This window comes from Lonchura striata, chromosome 2, assembly GCF_046129695.1.
Source record: "Lonchura striata isolate bLonStr1 chromosome 2, bLonStr1.mat, whole genome shotgun sequence".
NCBI lineage: Eukaryota > Metazoa > Chordata > Aves > Passeriformes > Estrildidae > Lonchura > Lonchura striata.
In genome coordinates, this window is record NC_134604.1 from 31,516,503 (window position 1) to 31,541,373 (window position 24,871).

The window sequence follows — 24,871 nt, forward strand, 5'->3', positions numbered from 1 at the left end:
GGAGAGGTTCTGGAGTTTCTGTCAGTGGAGATAGTTAACAACTGACTAGATGTGCCCTGGGAGGAATCAGCTGTAGCGTGGAGGTCAGACCAGATGACCCATGGTGGTCCCTTCCAATCTGAACCATTCTGTGATTGCCACTCTCAGGAATGTGAATGTGACCTCTTTCTTTGAGAAGGACACAGAGAGACAAGAATGGGGAGAATGTGTTCATCAAAATAAAAGGTGTCTAGTCTCCCTTGCCAAGGAGCCTAACAGTGATTTAGACCAACACAGAGTTTACTTCTATCAGCCTCTGGCCAGTTATCTCAATCAACTGTTCACTTGAGACAAAGGCAATACTAGCTAGCACTAACATCCTGTACATAATGTGCAGCCCTTATGGTGTGTGCCAGTCTTCCCAACTCCGTCTGGGAACAGACTATGGAGAGCCTTGGGAGCAGGGCTCCTGAGTTAGCTGGACATATCTGTGCATCCTGCTGTTTTTGCCAGGTGAAGATATCCCAATTGACTGCTTGAATAACATCATGTTGGGATGAAGGTATGGAAAGCTTAGGCTGCATTGGCACTATTAAACAGCACTGGGAAATATTTCCAGGCACAGAACTGTAGCTGTCTGTATTATCAGGACAGTCCCTTGTACATCTCATCTCAGGCTAACTAATGTGTCTCACACAAGGCTCAGATGTAGTTTGTGGACTGCTCACAGCAGGCACTTTATGTGGTGACTGTGCTTTTCTGGAGGCCAAACTGGTTAACTAGGACAACTAACTACCCACTGTACAGGCTGCCATCAGTGCTTACAAAATGTCCCACATATTTAATTTGTGAGATTTAACCTGACCCTCAGGTTCAAAAGCAGAACCAAAAGGCTGGATCACTGTATCTCTGTATCCCTGTATGCCAGACCTTTCAGAACAATAAAGAACTGGAAGCTGTTCCTGAGGCCCTCTCCTTGCAGATGGTGCCATGACTAATGGGTGTTGTAGGGTGCTGGTGGAGGCCTCTGTGGGCCAGTATTTGTTTCCATTTTCCTTGTGGTGTGCAGGGAAGGAAAAGGCAAAGCTCATGAGCAGTTGCTGGCTGGTGGCAGTGCTGCTGCAGCACTTCCTTACATACATGGAAGGATTTGCTCCATTCTCAAGCCAGACAGCCTGAGGAGATCCACACCCCCCTACTCTGATCCAGAGCTCCTGAGCTCCGTCCTGGATGAGGACACCACCATGTGCAGGGGGCAGCTCTTGCTGCAGGCTGCACAGCAGCAATCCATCTCCAGCTGAAACAAAGGGATGCAAGTGACAAGTGATCAGGACCTGGCCTGGGTCACTGATCAGCAAAGTTCTCACTGTTTTTTTGCCGTGAGAGGTTCATTTGGCCAGGTGTCTCCATGGCAGCCTTGCAGGAGGGGATGTTCTGAACTGGTGGCTGGCAGCCAAAGTGGCTGCTATTGGCTAAGGGACACTAGGCACAGTACAACTTATCCTTACAGCTGCTGTGTGGAACCTTGGGAGAGAAGGAGAGGTTGGGAGAGGCTGGCTCCTCCCCACATCCCACCTCTTCATTTAGACTGTGATAGAAAGAAATTACCTCCCCTATAAACAGCCTCAGAAATTTCAGAGGAAGAGAACCATTTGAGACTGGGCAGGAAGAACTTCCAGGATGAGGATAGCCATCCTCCTGAGCCTTCTGTTCTATGCTGCAGCTGCTTCTCACCAACTGTGAGTGATGCTGAACTTCTACTTCAGTCTCTTTCATCAGTCTAGCTAGATGGACCACATCCCACGCCATCAGCTCTCATGCTTCCTGCTCTACCAGGTCACCACAAAGAGTAGCTGAGTCATATACCTTGCCTCCCATGCCTTAGTTTGGCTCCTGCAGGTCAATACAAGCCAGCTTTTTGGGGGTCTTCCAGGTTAGACCTGAGGCCCAGAGATGTTTGCTCTGCAGTTGCAATGCCAGATCAAATCATTGGTGTCTAGACTGCAAGGTTATGAAACCACTTCTTCTGAAGATTGCATGGGATGTTTTTGGAGAGTTCAGGAAATTACTGGAATAAGGGGTTTGAAAAAGATTATAGGGCTATACTTAAGCTAATCAAGCAGAAACTATTTCTCAAGTTTCAGTGAAGCAACAACTTTGCTGGGCTCACTGTTGCTTTTGAATGTTGTTGGAAGCCACAGCACATTGCTGGGGGATTCTGCAGTAGTGGACCACAGCAGGGCAGCTTTCTTACACCTCTTGAGACCTCAAACTGATACCACCTCTGCTGTCCTCCCCCACCACAGACATTACCTGGTGGTGATCCCTGCAGCTCTCCGGTACCCATCCACCCAGGTTGCCTGCCTCCACATCACCTGTCATGAAGCAAAAATTCAAGTGAATCTGGCCTTGGAGCGCTCTGCAGGACGGGAGCTCTTAATGCAAGAAACCATCCAGAAGAAGAAGACTTTCCTGTGCACTAAGTTCTGGGTGAGCCACCTAGGCAAATTCCATCACTGATTTTCCTTTCAGGAAATGCTTGTGTTACTCCCTAACCAGGGTGACATGGGTGGGATCTACTTTGTCTTGGTGTGAGCCTTTCAGGAAGGGGAATGGGTGATGCCCAGGGATGAACAGCCCAACGTAGTCTCCTGGTTAGCACTGAATTTCCTTTCTGAATCTAATTTTGAAATTAAATTTACATTTGTTAAAATCTGCCAGAGTTCTGGATACCACCTATGTCCTTCTCCTCCATTACAGACCAGATGAAGCAGCTTTTGCCCTTTCTGAAGGACCTGTGCAGGTTCATATCTAAAGCTCAGGGAAATGGTGTCTTGCAGGACATACTGCAGTTTCTGTAGTACCTGAAGTCAGGAAGCAACTCAGCTCTTGGGAGCTACTGAAGACTAGTTGGATGGAAATGAATATGCTTGTTTTTCTAAACAGCATCTTAGAGGTTATTTATTGTTGGTGAGAATTTAGCAAAGATCTGGGATAAGACAGATGTATCTAAGCAATATGCCTTCTGTTATACTATATATTCTGTGCTGAGGCTGCTGGGGTCTTTGGCATCCAAAGTCTTTCTGGTTGTGTTTTCTACTTTGGATTTCTTGCTTGTAAGTGCTGGGTAGTTCTGAAGCTCAGCATTTGAAGCTGTGCAACTGCTTGATCTATCTCTTTTGATTCTCTGCTACCATCTCTCACCTTCCTGTCATCTGCCCATCTTCCTGAGCAAGTCTGAAGACTCAAAAGTGTAAGGTGCTTGCTTGTCACCAGTGGGAAAAAGGGCAGATTCCATGGCATGCAGGGCTCCTCCTGTTCATGTAGGAGAGTTTGAGATCTGGATATGATCTGGTTTCAGAGGTTGTTGCTGATTGTTCCCTCCTGGCACAATGGGAGGGAACCAGTTAGCTGTTACATTTTACTCTCAGAAGATTACCTGGGGCCCGCGTGCTCTCCTCTCTCTGTCTGTACAGGTTGCCCCTCCAGCTGATGGCACAGAGGAGGTTGCCACTGTAAAACTGACCATCACAGGAGATGGGGTCAATGTTGAGGAGCAGAAAAAGGTCCTGATCTTCAAGGCCAGGAATAGCACCATCATCCAAACAGACAAGCCCATCTATGAACCAGGGCAGACAGGTGAGATGGAAATGGGGGCAGTTGAGGGTTTTTGCTGGTTGCACTATATGGAAAGACTGTGATGCCCTGAAATGTATGAACAGCCCTAGCAGAAGGGCTTTGAGATCACATCTCTTGCTGTGTGGGGTTTTCAGTGTTTGTACTGTCTGGCTTGTGATGACTGTGGAGTTGCAGGAGGCAGTAGATAATGATAACCATGTCCATGGTACCTTACATGTGGGAATGTTCATGTCAGACGTTACCACAAGTGTGTCTAGAATGGAGACAGGAGCTGGGGAAGCACATGGAACAGCAGTCTGTAGGCAAAAACTGAGATCTGATAATACATTCCCTGATTTCCTTGTTTTCAGTGAAATTTCGCATTGTGACTCTGGACGAGGAATTCCTTGCACTCAACAATTCGGTAAGTGAGTCCTGGGGGCTGTGGAAGAGGCTGCCTTGTACCATGCGCGGATCCTACCTCTTTTCCACCTTGCTCATCTGCCAAAGCTCCAACTTTTCCATGTTCACCCTTGGCAGGCCTTATGAGTGTGCAGAGGGCAATAGTAACTGCCAGGGAGATGGCAGAGGTGGGCACGTCTCTTGCTCATCTTGGTAGAATAGTCACGCAGCTGCAAGTAGGGGACATAGTTGGTGTCACAGGGGGAGTGAACAGATTATAAATTAGGATTTCCTTCTTGTGGGGAAGGGTGCTTTTAGTCTGCACCCCACAACCTGGAATTTGGGAAATGCCGCTCAGACATTAGGACAAACTTATTGATTGCAACAATGTGGAAATGTATCCAGAAATTGCATTTTCATCATTGGAGATGTTCAGTACCCAGCCGGAGAAGCCTATGAGCAATCTGCTCAGGAAGACATGTTTCAGCAGGATGTTGGATTAGGTGGCCTCCAGAGGGTCTTTCCAAATAATGTGATCCTATACCTCTGTAACCCTCTTAAGACCACTCCTGAACCAGACCTAGGCTTGTTTGGGTACTGACTTCTGAGATTTTTTTGTCAGGAGGTTAGCAAGTACTGTGTGACCTTCAGATTGGTTTTTCCTTTCTCTTTCTTCAGACCTTACTGTAATGAACCCACCTGGTATTTCTACTTTTTGGTAGCATTTTTTTTTACTTTGTATTTTTGCCAGCGCTCTTTAGTTTCCAAATCACCAGTTGCACGTCCTTCAGAGAGGGCTCTGAGTCCGAAGTACCTTGTGTATGGTCCTGGCATGTGTTTCTCTCTTCTAATGTTTGTGCATTTTTTCCTCCCCAGATTTCCCTGTTTCTCCTGGTGAGTGATGCTGAAATCTCATGTTAGAGTAATGGTGATGGTAATCATTTCACTGTGATGTACATATTCAGTTTCTGGTAGATATTACAGACCTTTGGGTGTAATAGTAGAGCTTCTTTTTTTTTGATGGATGTTAAATTTTTAAACTAACATATTTATTTCAGCTTCTTTTTAATGCACTTCTTTGAGGTTATGCTCCCAGGCACTTCAGTAGAAATCTGTTGTTCTAGACTTGCAAGAGAATAAGTAGAAAACTTAGATGCTTATGAAAGAAAGTTAGAACTGTGAAGAATCTTTGCTTAAAATCAGAGTTTAAATAAGTGTAGAAGGAGGCTCAGATGCTGGGAGCAGAATCTGAGCATTATCGTGTCTTCAAAATTTCCTGATCAGTCTATACCAAACCTCATTTCCTTAGCTATAGAACCTGGTAGTCTACAATACTGAAATCCTGAAGCTGAGTTTCTATGGGATGTAAAGACAACAGTGAGATGCTGGAACAAATCCTTCTTTCTTGTGGGTGCAGGACCCTAAGAACAACCAGATAGAGCAGTGGCAGAACGTGGTCCCTCAGGATGGCATCGCAGACCTGTCTTTCCAGCTGAGTGACGAGCCCCTGCTGGGAACGTACGTCATCAACGTCACCAGCGCCAGAGCCTACGGCAGCTTCTCCGTTAAGGAGCGCGGTATGAGCACGGGAGGTTTGTCTGAGCTGCTGACAAGACCTTGCACTCCTGGTCCAGGCAGCAGGGCGTTTATTCCTCAGTAACTATCCTAGGGGCAAATGGGAAAAGTGGTAGCATCTGTCATAGAAAAGTCTGAGCTGAGGTTGAGGAGAGGAGACCGCTTTGGGACCTTGGCTTAGCGTGTGGGAGGAGTGTTGTGCATGGCCCCAGACCTTTGACACAGCTGATTCCTATAGATCTCTGAGTCAGATAAAGCAGGGCAATTTAGGATGGAATTTTCCAGAGAATATGAAGTCCAGTGGCCTCTCACTTCACTTAAATTCCCTAACAAACTGTATTGGGAGGCCAACGTCCTCTCAGTGACAATAGCTGTCAGAAGTACCAGGGACATGAGCATGTTTGGTTTTCATTTGGGAAGGGCCTACACACAAATCTGTCAAAGAACACATGGAAAAATCTTTCCTTTCCCTTTCTCATCACCTACCTTCTTCATTTCCTATCCCTTATTCCACCATTGTCTGCCTTTATGTAATTCTTCGTGAAGGCTGTCCCTGGCTGGTGTTTCCTACAGTTCTCTGTTTTTGCCTTCCAGTGCTGCCAAAATTTGAAGTGATCTTTGAGGCGCCAAATCAGATTTATGCACTAGAGGCAACCTTCCCACTCCGGGTATGTGGCAGGTGAGGATTCTGACTGGAGGGATGGCCCTGTGCTCTTTTCTGTCCTGATGTGCACAAACTGGACGGGTAACCATGAGGAGCTAAAGGGCAAGTCTACTACACTTTAGTCACAGGAAGCCAGAAATTTCCATGGCAGCTGTTTGCAACCTGAGGCAACACAAAACATTCCTGTAACTACCATTCTGATGCTCTAATGCCTCTTTTCTAAAAACACTTCACAAATCTCCACACATAAAACCTGAGGGAACAGCCTACCTTTGACAAGCAACTATTTGTGGGACTGGTCATGGCAGATATGTGGTGTTCATCTCCCTGATGAACAAACTCATGGGAAACAATGGGAAGCTTTTCCAGATTATGCTCAAATGGAAACTAGAGGGAGGCAAAAAGGAATTTCCCCAGGTACGATCCAAGGACAACACTACAGTTAGCCCCATGTAAAGGTGATTTTTTAAAATAGAAGGCACTTTCTTAATCACCCATGTTTCTGCTCATTAGATGATGAATGCCTTCAGCACATCCTGGGGTTATTGCAGGTGATGCTGATATATAGTGCAGTCAGTACCTACAACACTCTAGTTACCAAAAATAATTTCATTTGGTGCTAATAATATCACAAAGTGATCTCCCAACACTGCACAGCCCTGGCCTGGCCCTACTTGCTGGGTCAGGACTCCTGGGCCTGCTGTATGGCTGCCACTCTTGTGCTGTATTGTGAATATCTGGCAGTGAGTGGTCTCTGGGGCTATGCAGAGCAAGCCATGTGTTCTCCCACTGTGTGTGACCGTCTCTTCCTTTCCCTGCTCCCCCAAACAGATACACTCATGGGAAAAGTGTCCAGGGGATGGTTCACGTGAGCCTTTGTCAGAAGATCGCCCCATTCCTGCCCACTGCTTCCAAACCCGATCTCTGTTACAAATTCAGCAACCAGGTGAGATGCTTAGGAAGAGCTGAGCCATATTCAGAGGCATTTGTGCTCAGCCTCAGGGTAACACAAGGCTGTTGGCTCCTTTAGCTGAAGGAACAGCGATGTTAACCCATTGTTTTGGCTGCTTGGCTACTGCTATCCGTGCTCCTCTCAGCAGCTGTGCCTGATGATGGTGACTGGGCCTCATCCTGTGCCTGCTCCACATCCTGGGCTGCAATGCCAAAAGAAAAGCACCCTGAGAGCAGGGGTTTCGTGCCGCTGCTCCTCTGCCACGTCCATAACTTCCAGTCCAAGTGGCTCGCTCAGACCTTGCTTCTCCCTGTACTTACAGACAGATGAGGCAGGCTGCTTCTTCACCAACGTCAGCCTGTCCTCCTTCAGCCGAGACTTCCGCTACTATCGGGACAGCATAGCTGCAGAGGCCTCGCTGGTGGAGGATGCCACAGGTAACTCTGGAATCTCTGGTGCCTGGGAGGAGGAAGCTGAAGGTGTGCTAATCTGACCAAAAGCACCGGAGCCTTTCAGGCTAGCCAGGGATCTGAGCCCATTGGGGTCTGCTGTGTAACCTCACAGACTGAGACAGCAGCTCTCGATGGCGTGACACGCTCACTCTGAGTGTGGTGTCAGGTGGTGAGGCTCTCCAAAAGCTGGAAGTTAAATGGGAGTAAGACCAGATACCCAGAATCTTGGGCAGGTCACCACTGGGATATGAAATGTGTGTGCAGCTGAACATGTCCATTCCTATTACCAGTGGGTCACTCTGCAGGGAAATTGCTGAGGAGTGCTTGGCTTTCTTGCTCCCTCTCTCATGTTTCTGTCTTGCTGCTTTCATTCAGAGGTACAGGTCAATGCTTCCCACAAATTACTTATCTCCAGGATTGGTGGGATGGCCTTGTTTGATGATGTGAATTCTTACTACCATGCTGGACAGATGTACAGAGGAAAGGTAATTCCCAGTTTCACTTCTTTCTGAGCAATATTTCACAGTAACCTTTACTTACTGTATTTTCTGACTCCATCTCCAGCCAGGGGATTGGGAGGGCACAAATGACTCCCAGAGACAAAACTTTGGAAGTGTCCAGTGTCAGAATAACACCCAAGACTGCCATTTACCAAATTACCCATGAAGGGAAGCAGATGTGGGCTGTAATATGTCGGGTGCAAACCCAAACATTTGGAATTTCAGAAGCCAGGAAGTTTTCTGCTGTGAAGGAGTGGAGAGCATTGGAGGTTGGACCAGATGACCCATTTCTAGTGGGTCAGAAGGGTTGGAAGGGTAATCCCTTTCTGGTTTGAAGGGTGATCCCTTCCAATCTTACCCATTCTGTGATTCTGTGATTGTGTGACTGAACATGATAGTGCAAGTGGTAATATAACAGGAGCAGTGGCAGTGTTGATAAAATTATTAGTGACTGAGTGATCTTGCTGTCTTTGGAAATACTTCTCCTGACTTGGGGAAACCAGAGATTCTGTCTGCTAATTAGATTTTCTTCTGCACTTCTCTTGCTCCCCATGATATTCTCAGATTAAAGTAATTGATTACCAAGGCAAAGCACTGAAGAACAAAGAAGTCCTCCTTGTAGTAAACTGTGCTGACCAGCAATTTAGGCAGAAGTACATCACTGGGGATTCTGGAACAGCTGCATTTAGCCTGGACACCTCTGCCTGGAACAGCACCTTGGCCTCCCTGGAGGTAAGTGAAGAAGGGTGTGTCTTGTGGCAGGGGTATCTGTGCATGTCAGAGCTATTTACTGCCCCACAGACATCTTCCTTGTTCCTTCCTTGGGAGAGTAACTCAAACCTGAAACACCTCAGCATGTTCTAGATCTTGGCTGAGATCTTGGCTCTCCCTCTGAGAGCTTATTCTCCAGGTCCTGGTTGCTTTCCTCATGAGCTCTCCACAGAGAGACATGTCATTGGCCTGGCTCAGATCATCTTACAAAGGTGATTTGCAGCTGACTTGTTTAACTGGAGAAATGAATTGGTTTGGTGTTTTTTGTCTCACCAGGCAAGTGTCCTGCATCAAGATTCAGACAGAGAGCCTGGGACGGTTGACTTGAGTTACCAGCGAGCCTCTTATTTCATACATCCATTCTACAGCACCAGCAGGAGCTTCCTCTCTATCATCCGTGTGCCAGAGACAATGCCCTGTGGTAAAACACAGTCTGTCCAGGTGGACTTCAGAATTTATGAGGAAGACCTGGAACATGGGCCCAAGCGTGTCATCTTCTCCTACTTTGTGAGTTTTGGGGGAGGCACTAGTGGGTGACAGCTGAAAGCCCAAGATCAGCATCTCTTAGAGGTTCAAGCCTGATATTTGATAGACTTGGCTAAGGCCAGGACAGGGAATTCCTTCAGTCATCATGGAACTGGATCCTGGTTTTGATGCTGGTACTGCAGTAACAAATAGCAACAAATGCAGAACCTTTCTTTTAGGCTCTGCACAGGTGCAGGGCAGGTATTTGCCTTACCTATCCTCTCCCACATCACTTCATCCCTGAGCTCTCCTTTCTAGCTTACTAGAGAGCACATAAAGCTAATATTCCTTCCCCAACCCCCATTTAACCTCCCAATTTAATTTCAGGGTTACTTTGATCTTCTTAGTGATCTCAAAGGCTATGTGACTATGTGATGATTCCTTGTGTTCTTTTTTAGGTCACAGGGAAAAGAGGGATAGTCCATGCAGGTCAGCAGACTGTTTGGGTTGGGCTGCCAAGAAGTAAGTGCACTCCCCAGTGTCATGTCTAGCAAGCACTCAGTGGTCTGTGGCATCCACTCTTATTTGGATAAGTGGTGTAAGCCTCCCTGCAATGCAGGGGTGGCTCACTACTCGTGTGCTGCATCAGAGCACTATGCCTTTCCAGATTTCCTGTTCCCTTTGCCCTCCTGCTTTGTACCAAGAGAAGAATACTCAGCATTTCCCTGGCCATGGGTTTATCCTCTCTTATCTTCAAGTCTCCTTTTGCTGCTGCTCCTGCAAGGAGCATGAAACTGTAGCCTTACCCTCCATAGCCACTGTGCCTACAAATAATCTGGGTCATTAGGATGCCACAGTTTATAATTTTGATAACTGTTGACCCACTGTTGACTATTTCTCCAGGTCTTGTTTTTTAAAACCCGAATTATAAATATTTTGGGACAAGGTCGCTGCTTTGTTGGTGATGGGATGGGAGATGTTGGGTGAGAGGAGCTCTTACTCTGTGGAGCCAAGCTTGAACTCCAAAGTACCATTTTGTGTCTCCAAGGCAATAAACAGAAAAGTCTTTTGCCGGTCTTGAATACCAGATCCAGAGATGTGATGATTGTTTCAGCAGTCTCCAGGAATCTCTTTGGCCTTGAAAGATTTCAGTAAAGGAGGAAAGGATTTAAGCAGGCACATACAGAATGGCAAAGATGATCAGAATCTATTTTCACTACCAATCTACTTCCTCTTATTCCCTCTCTTCTCCATGTAGTGCTGGAAGGCTCCTTCTCCATCCCTCTTACATTCAGCCTGACCTATGCCCCAGCTCCAAGACTTGTTGTTTATGTCATCTTCCCTAATGGAAAAATCATTGCTGATTCTGCTATCTTCAGTGTCTCCACGTGTTTCAGAAACAAGGTAGGGTTTGTGTCTGAGGCTATGACTAAATGTGTGAGCAGGGACGTGTCTGCTGCAATGAAAGGAGAGCTGTGCTGCTGTGTGTGGCTGATACTGTGTGTGCTGCTGTCACACGAACTGCAGTTTGTGATTGGTGAGGTGTGCTGTGATGTTTGCAGAAAGTGCGTGCTCAGCATCGTGGGGGCTGCTGCAAAGCCTGGGAAAGGCAGAGAGTTGCTGCCTGTCTCCATAGGCAACTGCAGCCTGGTACGATCATAGATAATCCAGCCCATCACAGGTCATTTGTGTGGTTCTCAGGAGAGCTCAGGTCTGCTCTGCTGCTGCAGCAGACAATTATAATTGCTAGTATGTGATATTGGGATGACATCTGAAAGTGGATGATGGAAGAAGTGGATTTTACTGGCCATCCAGAAAGGGCTGAGTGCATCTGGCCATTGTAACATCCTAGGGAATCTGCTTTCTTGGCTGCGTTTTGCACTCCAACGGTGAATTTCTGAGAGGGCATTACCCCTGCTCCAGAATTCCACAGCTGTTTGTCTGCCATAGACAGTCAGATTCAATTAAGAACAGGAGTAGTTTCAGGAAACTGAGGCCAATCCCACAAAGAGCCTGGAGATAAGGACTAGGCTTATTTTTGATCTGGGGCCCCAGGAGAAGGGGCTTCATAAGACAGGTGTGAGGTGTGTGACCACGGCTGGCTGGTTCGCTAGGTGAAGAAGAAAGAACTGTGCTCTGACATGGGAATATCTATGTGCACACATATCTATGGCTCCCCCTCCGGCATCTTTCCTGTTAGTACCTCAGTCTGGGAGGTTCCTTGGCTCTCTGTCCAAGGCAGGTTGTTGGAAACTCTCTTCATGTCGGTCCCTTGCCTGAATGGGAAGTGGTAGGGTGGCCACCCTCAGCAATGTCACTCAGGCATTGCCTGCATTCTTCCCATCCAGGTGGAGCTGAGCTTCTCAACGCCAGAGACTCTTCCTGGCTCACAGGTTGGCCTCCGCCTGCAGGCAGCTCCTGGCTCCACGTGTGCTGTCTGGGCTGTGGATCCAAGTGCCTTTAGGATGAAGCCAGGAAAAGAACTGAGCAGCCACTCGGTGAGTGAGCCTGCTCTGACTTTTTCCCTTCCCTCCTGACAGCAGGCGGGAGGGAGGCCGCCTGTGCAGAACTTAACTGCAGGAAACTGGAGGGATCAGCAGTGCTCCAGTGTGGATGGGTGGGGATTAGGGATTAAAGAAGAGGTTGAGCATCACTCAGTGGTAAAACAGCTTCTGGGCTGGCACTATCAGAGGAGAGCCCAGGAAGAGTGACAGCAATCCTGGGCTTTCTGTGTTCATACACAGTAGCCAGAAGCAACTCAAACAGCCCTTGGATGCGTAAAATGCCAGGTTTAATTTGCACTGATTTTTTCCCCTCCTTGCTTTCTCAGATCTATGGGCTGTTCCCATCTGTTTATAACTCCAGGTATCCTCGCCAAGTGTCTGAAGATGATCGTTCATGTGGGTTCCCAAATTCTGATGAGCCTGATGTGTTTACAGCATTCAGGGTAAAAATGGTGGATTTGGTGGGTTGATATCACTCATGAACGGAGGGAAATATGGCCCCTAGCTTTACCATATCCAAGGTAAATATCCACTACAGACAGGATAGTTAACAGGTGCAGTTTTGGCCCTTGTAACTCATTATTTGAATAGGTGACTTGAAATGTATAAGGAAAAATCATTGTGTGGTTGCCACACTTGGCTTGTGTGATTTAGGATGCCATGGATTATTCATTACTTTAATTGGATTTCACACAATTTGTTTAATCTTCATAGCATGAGCAATTGCACCCTGCAGGCAGAGAAGGCTTAGTACCCAAATGACCATATGTTTGAAAAGGAGTAAATTTGGCTGACTCAGGCCAGATGAATTACCTTAGAAGACCTTGTTTGGCCATTGCTGGGAATCTGAATTATTCTTCTTAAAATGAAGCAAAAGAACAGAGTGAACAGCCAAGCCCCACTGCATGAGGGGACAGGAAGGCACAAGGGCAGAGGGCAGAGAGGAGAGGATGATCTTCTGGTGATTAATTTTTCCCTACAGGAAATGGGGTTGAAAATTATGTCCAACACCAATATCAAGAAACCCAGAGTATGTCCAACCACTCCATTGACAACTATGCTGCAGGAAAGAGGAACGTCTATTTCCAGGCCCATGCTGACATTTGCCCAGCCCCATAAAGTGTATAACAGTAAGCATTTGACAGCTGTTTCTTCTTACATGGGAAGCTTAGTTTTTCATGTGAAAGTAGTCCTGGGTTAGAGCCAAGAGGCAGCACTTGCAGTAAGAGCAAATGGAGGGGAGTGTTTCCTGTCCCTAGACCAGCTGTGTTATATGAGGGCTGTTAGTGGGATATATGGAGCCCAGGTTTTATCTGTGGAGTGAGGGAAATGTTGCCTGTCCCATGGTGCCTCCATATGCAAGTAAAGCCCAAAACACCTCTGACATTTGAAATGAGGCAAGGGATTTTAAAATTTGGGACATCACATTTTGTTCTGTTGCCATACTTCCCAAGAGCTGACTGCTGTCAGCTTATGTACTGGAGCTCCTCTTCTCTTAACCAGGACCTGAGGACCCTGTGGTGACTATAGGTCTTTGTTGTTTCCAACAGAGCATCTGACATCAACCTATCAGCTCACTATGTTTCCACATTTTTATGCAGCTGAGGAGAAAGCACACAAGCACTTTCACCAAACCTGGTTGTGGGATTTGTATTCTGTGGGGTGAGTAAACTGAGCAACGGGGGTTTAATCTGGGTCATTTTGTGTGGCTGGGAGTGGCAGCAGATGCAGCTGAGTTTATATCATAGGCAGCTGTGCAAGACACTTAAGGACATGCATCATGGGGCTCATACCTGTAGGCTGTTCAATGTTGGAGCTGGTGTATTCATTAAATGCATTTTCCTCTACTAGAAATGCTGGTCTCCTTGAGAGGTGGCTGGCATAGGAAGAATGAAAAGCATGAGGAGCAGCAAACCAGCTTAGTTTACTGTCTAAGCTCTGCTTTTGGTAGTCCTGTGGGCTTGCATTTCCCAAAATGAGCTTGCAGATATATCCTGGTATCCAGGAGGAGCTGATGTCCATAGAAGTCCTTCACAGGACTGAAAATTGTGTCCTGTGAGAAAGGCTCAGTGTGTACACAGGGTCTGCCAAGAGAGCTTTTGGGGATTTTTCATCTGAGACTTCAAAATCTTCCTGTGTATTCTCTGAAGACTGAAATATGCTCAGGCCAGATCCTGAGCATATTTCCCATCAATATCTGCCCTCTCTCACCTCCACTGTCCCTACAGATATATCCACATCTTCACCCCTAGCAGCAGGTATTTCCTCTGTGACTTGTACACCAACCTGATCTGAGCCACCAAAAGTTTCTGTGTTGTGTGTGTTGCCTTCCTCTGCATGCATGGTGAAATATGCCAAACAATATCAGTACCTTTAGCTATACCTGCTTTTTGTGTTGGCTGTGGTGGCAGCTGCAGAACAGTCTGCTCCTCTCAAAAGTTGTGATGTGTGCACAGGACAAGTCTGTGCCCTGCCCTCATGCTGGGCTTTAAGCTGTCAGTGTTTCACAGGACAGAGAATGGCTGGATCAGCTTCATCTGCTAAGCCCTACTGCTGCTAGTCCTGTTGCTCTGTTGGTTTCTGGTTTCTGGTTCTCCTTTTCTAGGCCAATAAAAATAAAACTGCTGACATGTGTAAGCCATTTTCAGATGTGTAAAGGTGAAGCACTGTCTGTGATTGATGGCATCTTGCAGCCATGTAACCCACTGGCCCAAGTGTTCTGTTGAAATAAGCACCTGAGGTGGGGTCCCCACTTCTACAAGGACTTGCTTGTAACCCTGCAAGGACTGCAAGTTCAGTAGGGGCTGGACTGAGGTGAGGGGATGGGGTGCTCTGCAGAGAAGAACACAGATCACCTGGTGTGGCATCATTCATGTAAATGCTTCTGTTGCTGTCCACTTCTCTCCAGCTCCAGTGGGAACAAGAGTATCACTGTCACTGTGCCTGACGCCATCACAGAATGGAAGGCAGGAATGTTCTGCACAGGACGGAATGGATTTGGGTTTGCTCCAGCCTCCCGGTTGATTGTTTCCAAGCCCTTTCTTGTAGAGCTGCCACTGCCATCTTCTGTGGTCCAGGGTGAGACCTTCAACTTGAAGGCCACAGTCTTCAACAACCTGCAGCAGTGCATGAGGGTAGGTGAGCCCTGATAGCTCTGCAAGGAAAGAGGGACATGTCTGACACACCTGTGGTCTGTGATCACAAAATCATAGGGGAAGGGACCTTAAAGATCATCCAGTTCCAAATCCCCTTTGAGAAGTCATGGCAATTCAGTGACGTTCCCGCTGACTGGAAAAGGCAAAACATTATCCCCACTTTTAAAAAGAGAAATTAGGAAGCACCCTTGACATGCTTGAGAGTTGGGCCTGTGCAAACACCATGAAGTTCAGCAAGGCCAAGTGCAAGTTCCTCCACGTGAGTTGGGGCAATCCCAAGCACAGGCACAGACACACTTGTTGCCCTTTATAACCTTGGCCAGGTTTGCCAGGACTTTAGCTTTCCCAACCTGATCCCTGGCTAATCAAACAATCTGTGTGTATTCCTCTCAGGTTGCACCCCTACTTCCACCCTCTGTAGGCTTCCTTTTTGTGTTTTTGGTGTTTATTTATTGCCACCTTCCATCCCTTCTGCCCCTTCAGATCCAAGTGACCCTGGAGGAGTCTGCACACTTCCAGCTGAAGCCATGCAAAGGCTGTGCCTACAGCAGCTGCTTATGTGCCAGGGAAGCCAAGACCTTTCAGTGGAGTGTCACAGCTGAGAAGCTGGGTGAGAAGCACAGGGAGATGGGGTGGTGGAATTGGGAAGGGATGGGACCAAGGTGGAGGTGTTTTCTAAGAGCTGACATAGAGTGAGGAGCTGTTTGCTCTGTTACCCAGAGTATTTATTTGCACTTTTCATGTGGTCATGGTTACTCACAAGCCTGTGCTAGGAGGTACAGAAATATATAGGGCTCTGATAAAATTTTTTGTTTTCAGCAGGCGATGTCTATGTATTAACAGGAAGTGTTTCCTCAGAAAGTGTCTTATGCACCTAAATGTGTGTTATTTTCAGGACTCATGAACATCACCCTCAGCACAGAGGCTGTGGTCTCCAAAGAGCTCTGTGGTGAGGAGATACCATTTGTCCCAAAACAAGGACAGAAAGACACGATCACCAAACTCATTCAAGTCCGGGTCAGTCAAGCTGTTCTGTTACCTAAGCCTCAAAGTAGGCTTTGTACAATTCCGAGATTTTGTGTGTGTTAATTTTGGGAGTTACCCCTTGCTATTCAAAACGTGCAATTGTTCTCAGAGCCTGAGCTTGGCTCAGCCATGAGGGCTGGTGGATGTAGAAGGTAAAGGGATGTCCTCAATTTCATACCATGGGAAACTTTAAACACTCTTTTATATCCTTGCCTCCTGAGTTCTCTGCTGAATCTTATGGCACCATTTTCACAGATATTCAGAATTTAGAATATTCTGAAAATGCATGCTGGTTTCTGACCTGAAGTGAAAATGGTGGCAAGTAGTTTGTATTTTTGTGTGATAGTGATGATACTCCAGCTGGCTGTCCACCCTGAACCAGGAGTCTGAACATTCCTTTTTCTAATCCACTTGTAATCCCATTTCTCCCCTGGGTGCTCATTAAAATTCTACTTTTATGTGCTCCAACAGCCAGAGGGAGTGTTGGTAGAAAAGGCTCACAGCTCCATCCTGTGTCCCGAAAAAGGTAGATGGATTGTTTTCTTCTTTCACCCTGTTCATCCTCCTCTTCCTGCCTAGCCACCTTCTGTGTAATTCCACTTGTTGAACAATTTTCTCTGTCGATGAAGCTACAGAAGTGTACTCTAATTGTGGTGCCATCTAGGGCTTTCTCCTAGGCAGGGATGTGGGGAGGTCTGCTCTTTAACCATCAACATCCCTGGCTCTAATGTGACAGCTTGAGGCCTTTTTCACCTGTGGAAATAAAACCACTCTACTGAACATGGTGAGACTGGAGGACATGGCTTAGGACTGCTGCTCCTATCTTGACTTTTATGTTGTATGATGGGGCCATCAGCTGATTTTGAGAGCATGAGAAACATTGCAACTGTAATTTTAAATGAGATGGAGTAACTTAGAGAAAACATGTAGAGAAAAATAGGTGACTTTTACCCCTGAGGGTCTCCAGGAGAAAATCCTCTCAACCTCTTTACAAAGAGAGGCGTTAGGACAGCACAGTTACCATGAGGTGGATGGAAGAAATTAAGGGTGGAATGGGACATGGATTTTTGAAGTGATTTACAGCCTCTGTGACAGGAAAATGGGAAGGTATCACAGGACAGCCTTGAACCCTTCTGGGGATTTTGAAGGTTTTTTTCATCAGAATATCTTCCTTTTTTGTTCTCCCCGCACCTTACCTGACTGGTGTCAGGGAATCCAGCAGAGGAGTCTGTGTCCCTGGTGTTACCTCTAAATGTGGTTGAAGGTTCAGTCAGAGCCACCGTCTCGGTCACTGGTAAGGAGTTAAACTATGCTAGTACCCTTGCAAATCTCACGCCTCTGAGTTCAGCCCTAGGAAAGCCCAAATTTCCCCCCACACCACTTCTGAGTTTTCCAGAGTTCCACTACCATGTTTTTCTCACATGTGTGGCTGTGTTTCCTGATTACTGACAGCCGAAAACACACAGTAAGGGAGAAAGTGTTAATGAGCTTCCCTGCTAGGATGGGAATGTGTACAGCTCATATGAGAGGCACAGTGGAACTGGAAAGGTGGCTGGACAGAGGAGTGCCCACACTGCTGTGGGGGCCTGCCTTGCTTGGTGCACTGCTGGGAATGGTCCCAGGTAGGAGGAGGTGGATCCTACTGCCCAGGAGGTGGTCAGGGTGCTTATGTTGTTTCTCAGGGGACCTCATGGGGATGGCACTGCAGAACCTGGACCACCTGGTGCAGCTGCCCCACGGCTGTGGGGAGCAGAACATGGTGCTGTTTGCCCCCGTTGTCTATGTGCTGCAGTACCTGGAGAAGACGAGGCAGCTGAGCCCCGAGATCAAGGACAGGGCAACAGGATTCCTGCGCAGTGGTGAGTACAAGAGACCCACCTTGTGCCTCTGCCTTCCCCTGTGTCCAACAGTCCCAGGTCCCTACTCCCCTTCCACCTGGAGCACTCAACCATCCCATTTCTGCACAGAGATTTCATTGCAAATCCCACTGTGAGCACTCATGTCCTCTCCTACTTCCCAGGGTACCAGATACAGCTGCAGTATCAGCACCCCGATGGCTCCTACAGTGAATTTGGTACCAAGGATGAATATGGGAACACTTGGTAAGCCCTGAGCACTCTCCCTGCTGTCTACCTGCTCTCTGACAGCCAGGAGGTGGGCAGCTTTCTGCTTCCAGCATGAAACCCTTGCAGTCCTATTGGCTCCAAAATGTTCTAGAAGCTTTGTGGACTAGGGCACCCCAATCCTGATCTTGAACGAACACATTAGAAAATAGTGCAATAGGTAAAGAGAGATCCACCAGTTTCAAACTCCCACTTTTCCCCCCTCAACTTCTGCTTAGATTCTTTCTTTCCACACATTCTTCCTGCTCTTTGATGCACTCCACCTCTCTCTGATTCTCTCTTCCTTCTTTCATGCCTTTTTTTCTGTTCTCAATCAGGCTGACTGCATTTGTGGTTAAATGCTTTGTTCAAGCCAAGCCATACATTTACCTGGACAACCAGATTATCCAAGCTGCTCTCACCTGGCTGGAATTCCATCAGCTTCCCAGTGGTTGCTTCAAAAACGTGGGACAACTTTTCCACACATTCATGAAGGTAGGAGCCAATGCGCCTTGAAGGACAACACAAAGCAGTTCTTGCCAAGTGTGCTGGTAATTGTTTAAATTCACTTGCCTGTGTTGTAGTGCTTTCTTGAGAGGGAGCAAGCCAGGGATAGGTGAGACCTCTCCTGAAAAGCTTTAGTATTTGCCTATTACTTTTCCCAGCTTTTTGGATGTCTATGCTTTTTTTAGGGAGGTGTAGATGGCGAAGTCCCCTTGGCTGCCTACATCACTGCTGCATACTTGGAGGCAGGAGCAACACCAGAGGTAAACACTGGGATTCTTTGCCATGCTTTTGCTTAAGATCTGAGTCTTAATTAGCTTAGTGGTAATACTTGGGGCAGGCACCTTGGAGGGACTTGTGGGCAAAGTAATTGAGTGAGTGAGGAAGATTTTACAGCTTTTCAGGAAAAACTCTTTCTTTGAGGAGGACATCCCTGGCAGGGAGAAGGTGAGGTTAAACTACTGGAAACCACTGGACTTCATGGCTAGATATAGTGTTGGCCATTTCCCAGGAATGAGCTGTTCGTTCTTGCTCCCTCCACCTCTCATCCCCTTGCTGGTCCTACCCAGCTGAAGGCTGATCCTGAGGTGGGTGGATCTGCTCCCACAGTCAAGTAAACAGACATAATTTACCTCCTAATAGGGTTTAGCTTCACAAATAAAGCAGAAGTCTGGGAGAGGAGTGTTGTAGGGCAGCTGGAACTGCATGCTTAAGTAATGACAAATAAGAGTGAGCTCTTATAATCACTAAGGATTGTAGCTAGTTACTAGGCTAGGTACAAGGAAATAAAAAACCAATTAACTTGATGGAGAAACACAATTGTGGACATTGAGAAGTGAAGTTCTCTGGAAATCAGAAAAGTAAGTGAAAAAGCAATGCTTTTCAGTGGAAGGAAAAGCAGTGGGCTTAGGGAAAAAAAAGGAAAACAGATAGAAATTAACTTCCTTTCTGGCAATATATGTCCTTCAGGTCATCCTTTTTCACCATAAGCCCAATTGCTTACTGTGAAGGTGAATTAAACACAGTTGCCCTGCTCAGCAGGCTATGTGTACTCATTAGCAGTTGTGTGGTTTGGCTGTTGTTGTCTGTGGACTGGGAAAGAAAGACATGGTGGTGTTATTCCCTCAGGAAAGGTGTTCATTTCATTGAGAGAGCACTGCTGAAGCCCAGAACCAGCTCAGGGCAGGGGTGGGGGTGTCTGTCAAGCACCTTCCACCAAGGGCTGAAGAGACAGAGAGAGTGCAGGTCTGGGCACAGAGTCACTGGAGTGAATGAATGGGGTGCTTCCTGTGCTGGCACAGAAATGTGTGCACGCTCTGCTTGTGTCCCAGGGCCCGCCTGGCTGCCAGGGTCTGTGTGTGACCAGCAGCGTGCCCCTCTCTCCTGCAGAGCTTGGTGGTGCGCAGGGCTCTGGGCTGCATTGCTCCTGCCCTCCCCAGGGCTGCCAGCACTTACACCCAGGCCCTGCTGGCTTACACCTTCGCCCTGGCTAAGGACGCTCGGCGCACCCAGGAGCTCCTCGATGTGCTTGGCCGAAAGGCGATCAGAGCAGGTACGGGGGCTCGACGCCAGGGGGACAGCAGAGGAGGGACGGGTGACCTTTCTGAGCCCTTGGTAAGGCACAGCCTGGGAGGATCACAGCCTCACCCTCCAGGCCCTTCACTAAGGAAAGTTTTTAGACATCCGCTGAATGAGCTCATGGCGTGTGCTGCTGACGCTGTGGTGTGGGTGCTGATTTCCTTCAGATCTGTTGTCCTTTTCTGGTGCCTGAAGTGGAGGTTGGGGTTTGGGAGACTTGGACATTCTTGTTCAGGACTGCAAAATGCCAGAGATGAAAGCAAGCTGCCCCATGTCTTGTTAGTCCCTGACTCTCAGGGCTGGCCAGCGGACGGCGGGCTAGTATCAGGTAGTTATGAACCTAGCAAACAAGGCAATGCAGAATTTGGACAGCTGGGAGGTAATGTATATGCAGATTATTGGCATATTAGTTTTTGTATGTCACCTTGGCGTGGAATATAGAATTTTAGGTATTGCAAAATACATTGATTTTTAGCTTCCCTGATTATGTGATGACCCAACCAAAAGGTGTTTACCCAATGTTCTCTGCAGACACAAGCCACTGTGTCTAGAAGGCTAGGCCACAAGAGTTCTTCCCTGACATCCCTCAAGATTCCCTCTACTACATTCCTTTCACAGATGGGCAGATCTACTGGAGTCAGACATCTTCCAAGCCCAGAACCAGTACCAGCCCTTGGTCACAGCCAGTGTCTGTGGATGTGGAGCAGACAGCCTACGTCCTCCTGGCCCTGCTCTCCAAGCCAAATGTCACAGAGTCTGACCTCACCATGGCCTCTGGCATTGTGGCCTGGCTCACCAGGCAGCAGAATGCCTATGGAGGCTTTGCCTCAACACAGGTAACTCATGACCAGGGAAGGGGATGTTTCTTGAGAAAGAACCTCTGCAAGATATGCACACAATGTATGCAAGTGTAAATGCTTTGGGCAAAGGAGCCCTTGGATGTGCAGGTCCTCAGGATGCTGGCTTCAAGTGTTCCTGGATGTCAGAGATGCAAACGTAATTGTGTTTTCCTTTTCAGGACACAGTAGTGGCCTTGCAGGCACTGGCTAAGTATGCAGCACTGACACACAGCACACAGGGGGATGCAGAGGTGAGGGTGAGGTCCCTTGGAGGCTTTGGGAAGAAGTTCCAAATCTCCTACCAGAACCGGCTGCTGGTGCAGGAGGTGGCACTGACAGAGGTCCCGGGCAAGTTCTTGGTGCAGGCCCACGGCAGCTGCTGTGTCTTTACTCGGGTAGGTTCCCACAGGTCACCTTCCTGTGACCACCCTCATCTCCTAATCTTGTCCAAACCAAAACTCTGCTGCACCTCTGTGGAAGGAAATGTGCGTTGACTGTGCTTTAATCCCAGCTTGGTGCCAATGCAATAAACCTGTGTGTGGGAGGAAACAGACAGAACCTGCCCAAATATGAGGACCATGGTGCTTCCATGGCTCTCAAGAGTACTGGAAGATGAAAATGTTTTATAGTAGCCTCACTGCTATGTGTCTGACTTGCAGAGTCACAGGTGAAAGTTTGAGAAGGAGCCCATGGAAGGTTTCCAATCTGAGTGACCTTTATTTTGGGTACTGGGATGAGTGTGCTTACTGCATATCATTTATCCGTTCACTGTCTGGGGTCCAATCTTGAGCAGTCAAGTAGCCAGTGGGGAAAAAAAAAAACAGTGTCATAGATGATATCAAGCTAATTATCAATTTCTTAGTCTGTCTTTTTGTCTCTCCCTGCAGATGGTGCTGAGGTACTACACACCCTCCCCACAAGACTCAACATCCTTTGCCTTGCAAGTGAAAACTGAGCCAGTCAATTGCACCAAGGACAACACACGCTCTGTTACTGTCCATGTCGATGTCAGGTGACTCTAAAAATCTTGTCCCACTTAAGAAGGAAACCTGGGCATGGCTGGAGAGCTGAGGGGTGCCTCTTGGCTGCAGTGGAGGCACCAGGCAGTTTCAGCAGGAGGGCCAGCTGGTGAGCCTTGGCTCTTGCTGGAGAGAGGTGTGCAGTGGTCAGCTGAGCCTGGGGTCGCTCAGGGCAGTGCAGCCATCCTCTGCACCCTGTGAGAGGAAGCAGAGACTGCCTTGGCCCCAGCCCTGGCTGGGCTGCCTGCCTCGGCACTGCACACAGGGACTGGTGGTAAAGGGAAGGGAAGGGAAAGCTGGGAGAGATTCTCTTTTTAATGTTCTCCCCCAGAGACTCTCTTTTTAATCTTCTCCCCCAGGTACAATGGGAAGAAATCCACTTCCAACATGGTGATTCTGGAGGTGTCCTTACTGACTGGATTTGCCCTGGCTCCAGGATCCGGGGTGTCTGTAAGAAGTGTGGAATCAGGGTGGGGATGTGGTGTCAGTGGGACCATCTGTGCCCAAGGAGAGGGGAAGGTTGTATAGGAAGTTGTTGCTTGTCTCTTCAGTGATCAATCTCACCATCCCTTCCCCTCTGCCACACAACAAATGTGAAGACATACTGTTGGCTGTTTCTTTGAGTCTTGAGGATGGTGATACTTCTGACCCAATCAACTTAGCATACCCCTGTCAGCTAAGTACCCTAGGCTCTTGTCCTTGGGGTTTGCAGGAGCTGAGTGGTCCTGCAGGGAAATCAGCCTGAAGAGATGAGTCCAAAATACATTTGGAAGTGAGTGACTGAGAATCTGCCAGCTCAAACTTAGATAAACCTTGTTGGGATGTCTTACAACTTCCTTTCAAAAGACAAAACTGAATTGCTTCCTCTTCTCTCCTGTCCTAGCTGCAGCATGGACACTTAGTGAGAAGAACTGAGAAAACACAAGAAGGTGTTGCCATCTACTTGGACAAGGTAATGTCTGTGCTGCTAGAGAAGCTGCAGGAGTGAAGGGCACTGCCAGAGTTGTTGGGAGAATCCAGGACTGGGGCTAGCAGATCAGGATACTCAAGATTCATCTTGAAGTCCAGTGTTTGAGTCTACAGAATTGTTATTGTCAGTTAGTAAGATCAGATTCAGGTGAGGAATAAAAAGAACTGCTCGTAAGTGAACTGTCATTTATTTTCTTCCCCAGCTGAGCCATATCTCTGACACATATGTCCTGCATCTGCAGCAGGAGATTGAGGTGACCAACCTGAAGCCAGGCCATGTCAGGGTCTATGATTACTACAACCCAGGTCAGTGTGGAACCATGGGGTGCCAGGGCTGCCTGGGTGTTTGCACTGGGCTCTGTGCAAGGATAACTTAGATCTCTCCTGTTCTGTCGCAGAGGAGCAGGCCCTGGCTGACTATAATGTCTTCTGCATCTGAGGTAGGTGCAAATCCCCTGCTCAGCCCCCTGTACAGACCTTCCTCTGCACCTCATCCACTTCTCTGTGTTCCACTGGAGCCCTGTGTATCTCTGATTCAGCATGTTCCCTTAATCTAGGACTGTATCTGAAACTCCCTAAGCAGAATTCATGGTACCAGTTTCAGCTTATTATATTTGGGTATGGAGAGTTTCTCTTTCTGGGGAGGGGCTGAAGTAAAACAAAGGTAGTGGATCAAATAAAAAAACCCTTTCCTTTAGAATCTCTAATAAGAGCCTGTGCTCCCTAGCTGTTAGCATCCCTAAGTTAATAATTTGGGTCACATTATTTGCTCTCTGAGTTACTCTCTCTTTTGTTGTCATTTCTCCAGGGACTTGGACTACTTCATTACTGTCCACTGCTTCAGCTCACAGGGATCCCTTAGTGCAAGATGCCTTAGAACAGTGGGGATGCTGCATTATTTCTCCTGGTATAATGAAACACCTGGAAAGTCACATCTCAGGCTTGAGATTTTGCTGCTGGGACACATCTCAGGTTGGATTTCAGGACTAACTCCAGCCTAACCTATGCTGCTCATCCTGACAGCCATTATCTGGTGAATTTTTTGGGGTGTCTAATTAATTCTGATTGTTTTAATCTGGGATTTTCTTGCTTGCAAAAAAAAAATTGAAAATAAAATACAAATCACAAATCTGGCTACTGTGGTGTGTGTTTGGACTCTGTGACAGCCTTTACCAGGGAAGAGTGAGCAGAAGCAAACTCTGTATCTCAGCCCTGTCAGTGGCATTCATTTCCTCCAGCAGTGTTGTGCAGCCATCAGTATGAGGTGAAGGCTAGTCCTGCATGGAGACTGATCCCACTGGGCATCATCTACTGCACACAGATGTAGCTGAGCCATAAGGTCTTGGCTGCAGGTCCACTGTATGTGGATGTAAATCTACCCTGCTGTATATATCACAGACTGACTGTCCTTCTGGCATAGAAAGCAGGAAGGGAGTGATTTTAGCTTCTGCACCTCCTATGGAGCTGGATCTTGCACAGGACAAGTCAAATATGAGTTGTCAGGAAGGGGTGGTGCCCTGGGGTTGAACCCGCTGCTAATGAGCAAGGAAAGTAAGCAGGGTCTTTGCTGCTCCACAAGGAGCTGGACAGCCAATTCAACAGCCAAAGAGTATGTGAAAATTCAACATCTATCACCGCTTTTTAAAATCAAACCTCACCATTTAAGTACTGGTGATCACAGGTCTTTTAGGTTGACAGTGACAATTCTCTGTATAAACAGGTAGATCTCCTCAGACCCTCCCCAGAGCTGGTTGTAAGAGTGTGATGGCTAAGTGCAAAGGCAGGCTTAAGAGTGGA

General features: G+C 47.5%; 1 protein-coding gene across 1 annotated transcript; it reads left to right on the forward strand.

The window, feature by feature from the left end:
- Positions 1-1,659: 1,659 nt before the first annotated feature.
- On the forward strand, positions 1,660-24,162 carry LOC110472354 (alpha-2-macroglobulin-like protein 1). The gene is made up of 35 exons (XM_077781282.1): positions 1,660-1,718; positions 2,286-2,469; positions 3,456-3,618; positions 3,969-4,026; positions 5,404-5,576; positions 6,169-6,253; positions 7,070-7,184; positions 7,513-7,627; positions 8,018-8,127; positions 8,707-8,874; positions 9,190-9,420; positions 9,837-9,900; positions 10,637-10,782; positions 11,727-11,876; positions 12,209-12,325; positions 12,865-13,029; positions 13,435-13,544; positions 14,791-15,016; positions 15,521-15,647; positions 15,933-16,054; positions 16,535-16,589; positions 17,274-17,357; positions 17,746-17,922; positions 18,084-18,165; positions 18,504-18,660; positions 18,858-18,932; positions 20,059-20,221; positions 20,866-21,083; positions 21,266-21,481; positions 21,974-22,098; positions 22,465-22,555; positions 22,989-23,057; positions 23,278-23,380; positions 23,452-23,514; positions 23,883-24,162. The coding sequence occupies exons 1-34, from the start codon at positions 1,660-1,662 to the stop codon at positions 23,511-23,513; spliced, it is 4,365 nt and encodes a 1,454-aa protein (XP_077637408.1). The 3' UTR covers position 23,514; positions 23,883-24,162.
- The last annotated feature ends 709 nt before the right edge of the window (positions 24,163-24,871 follow it).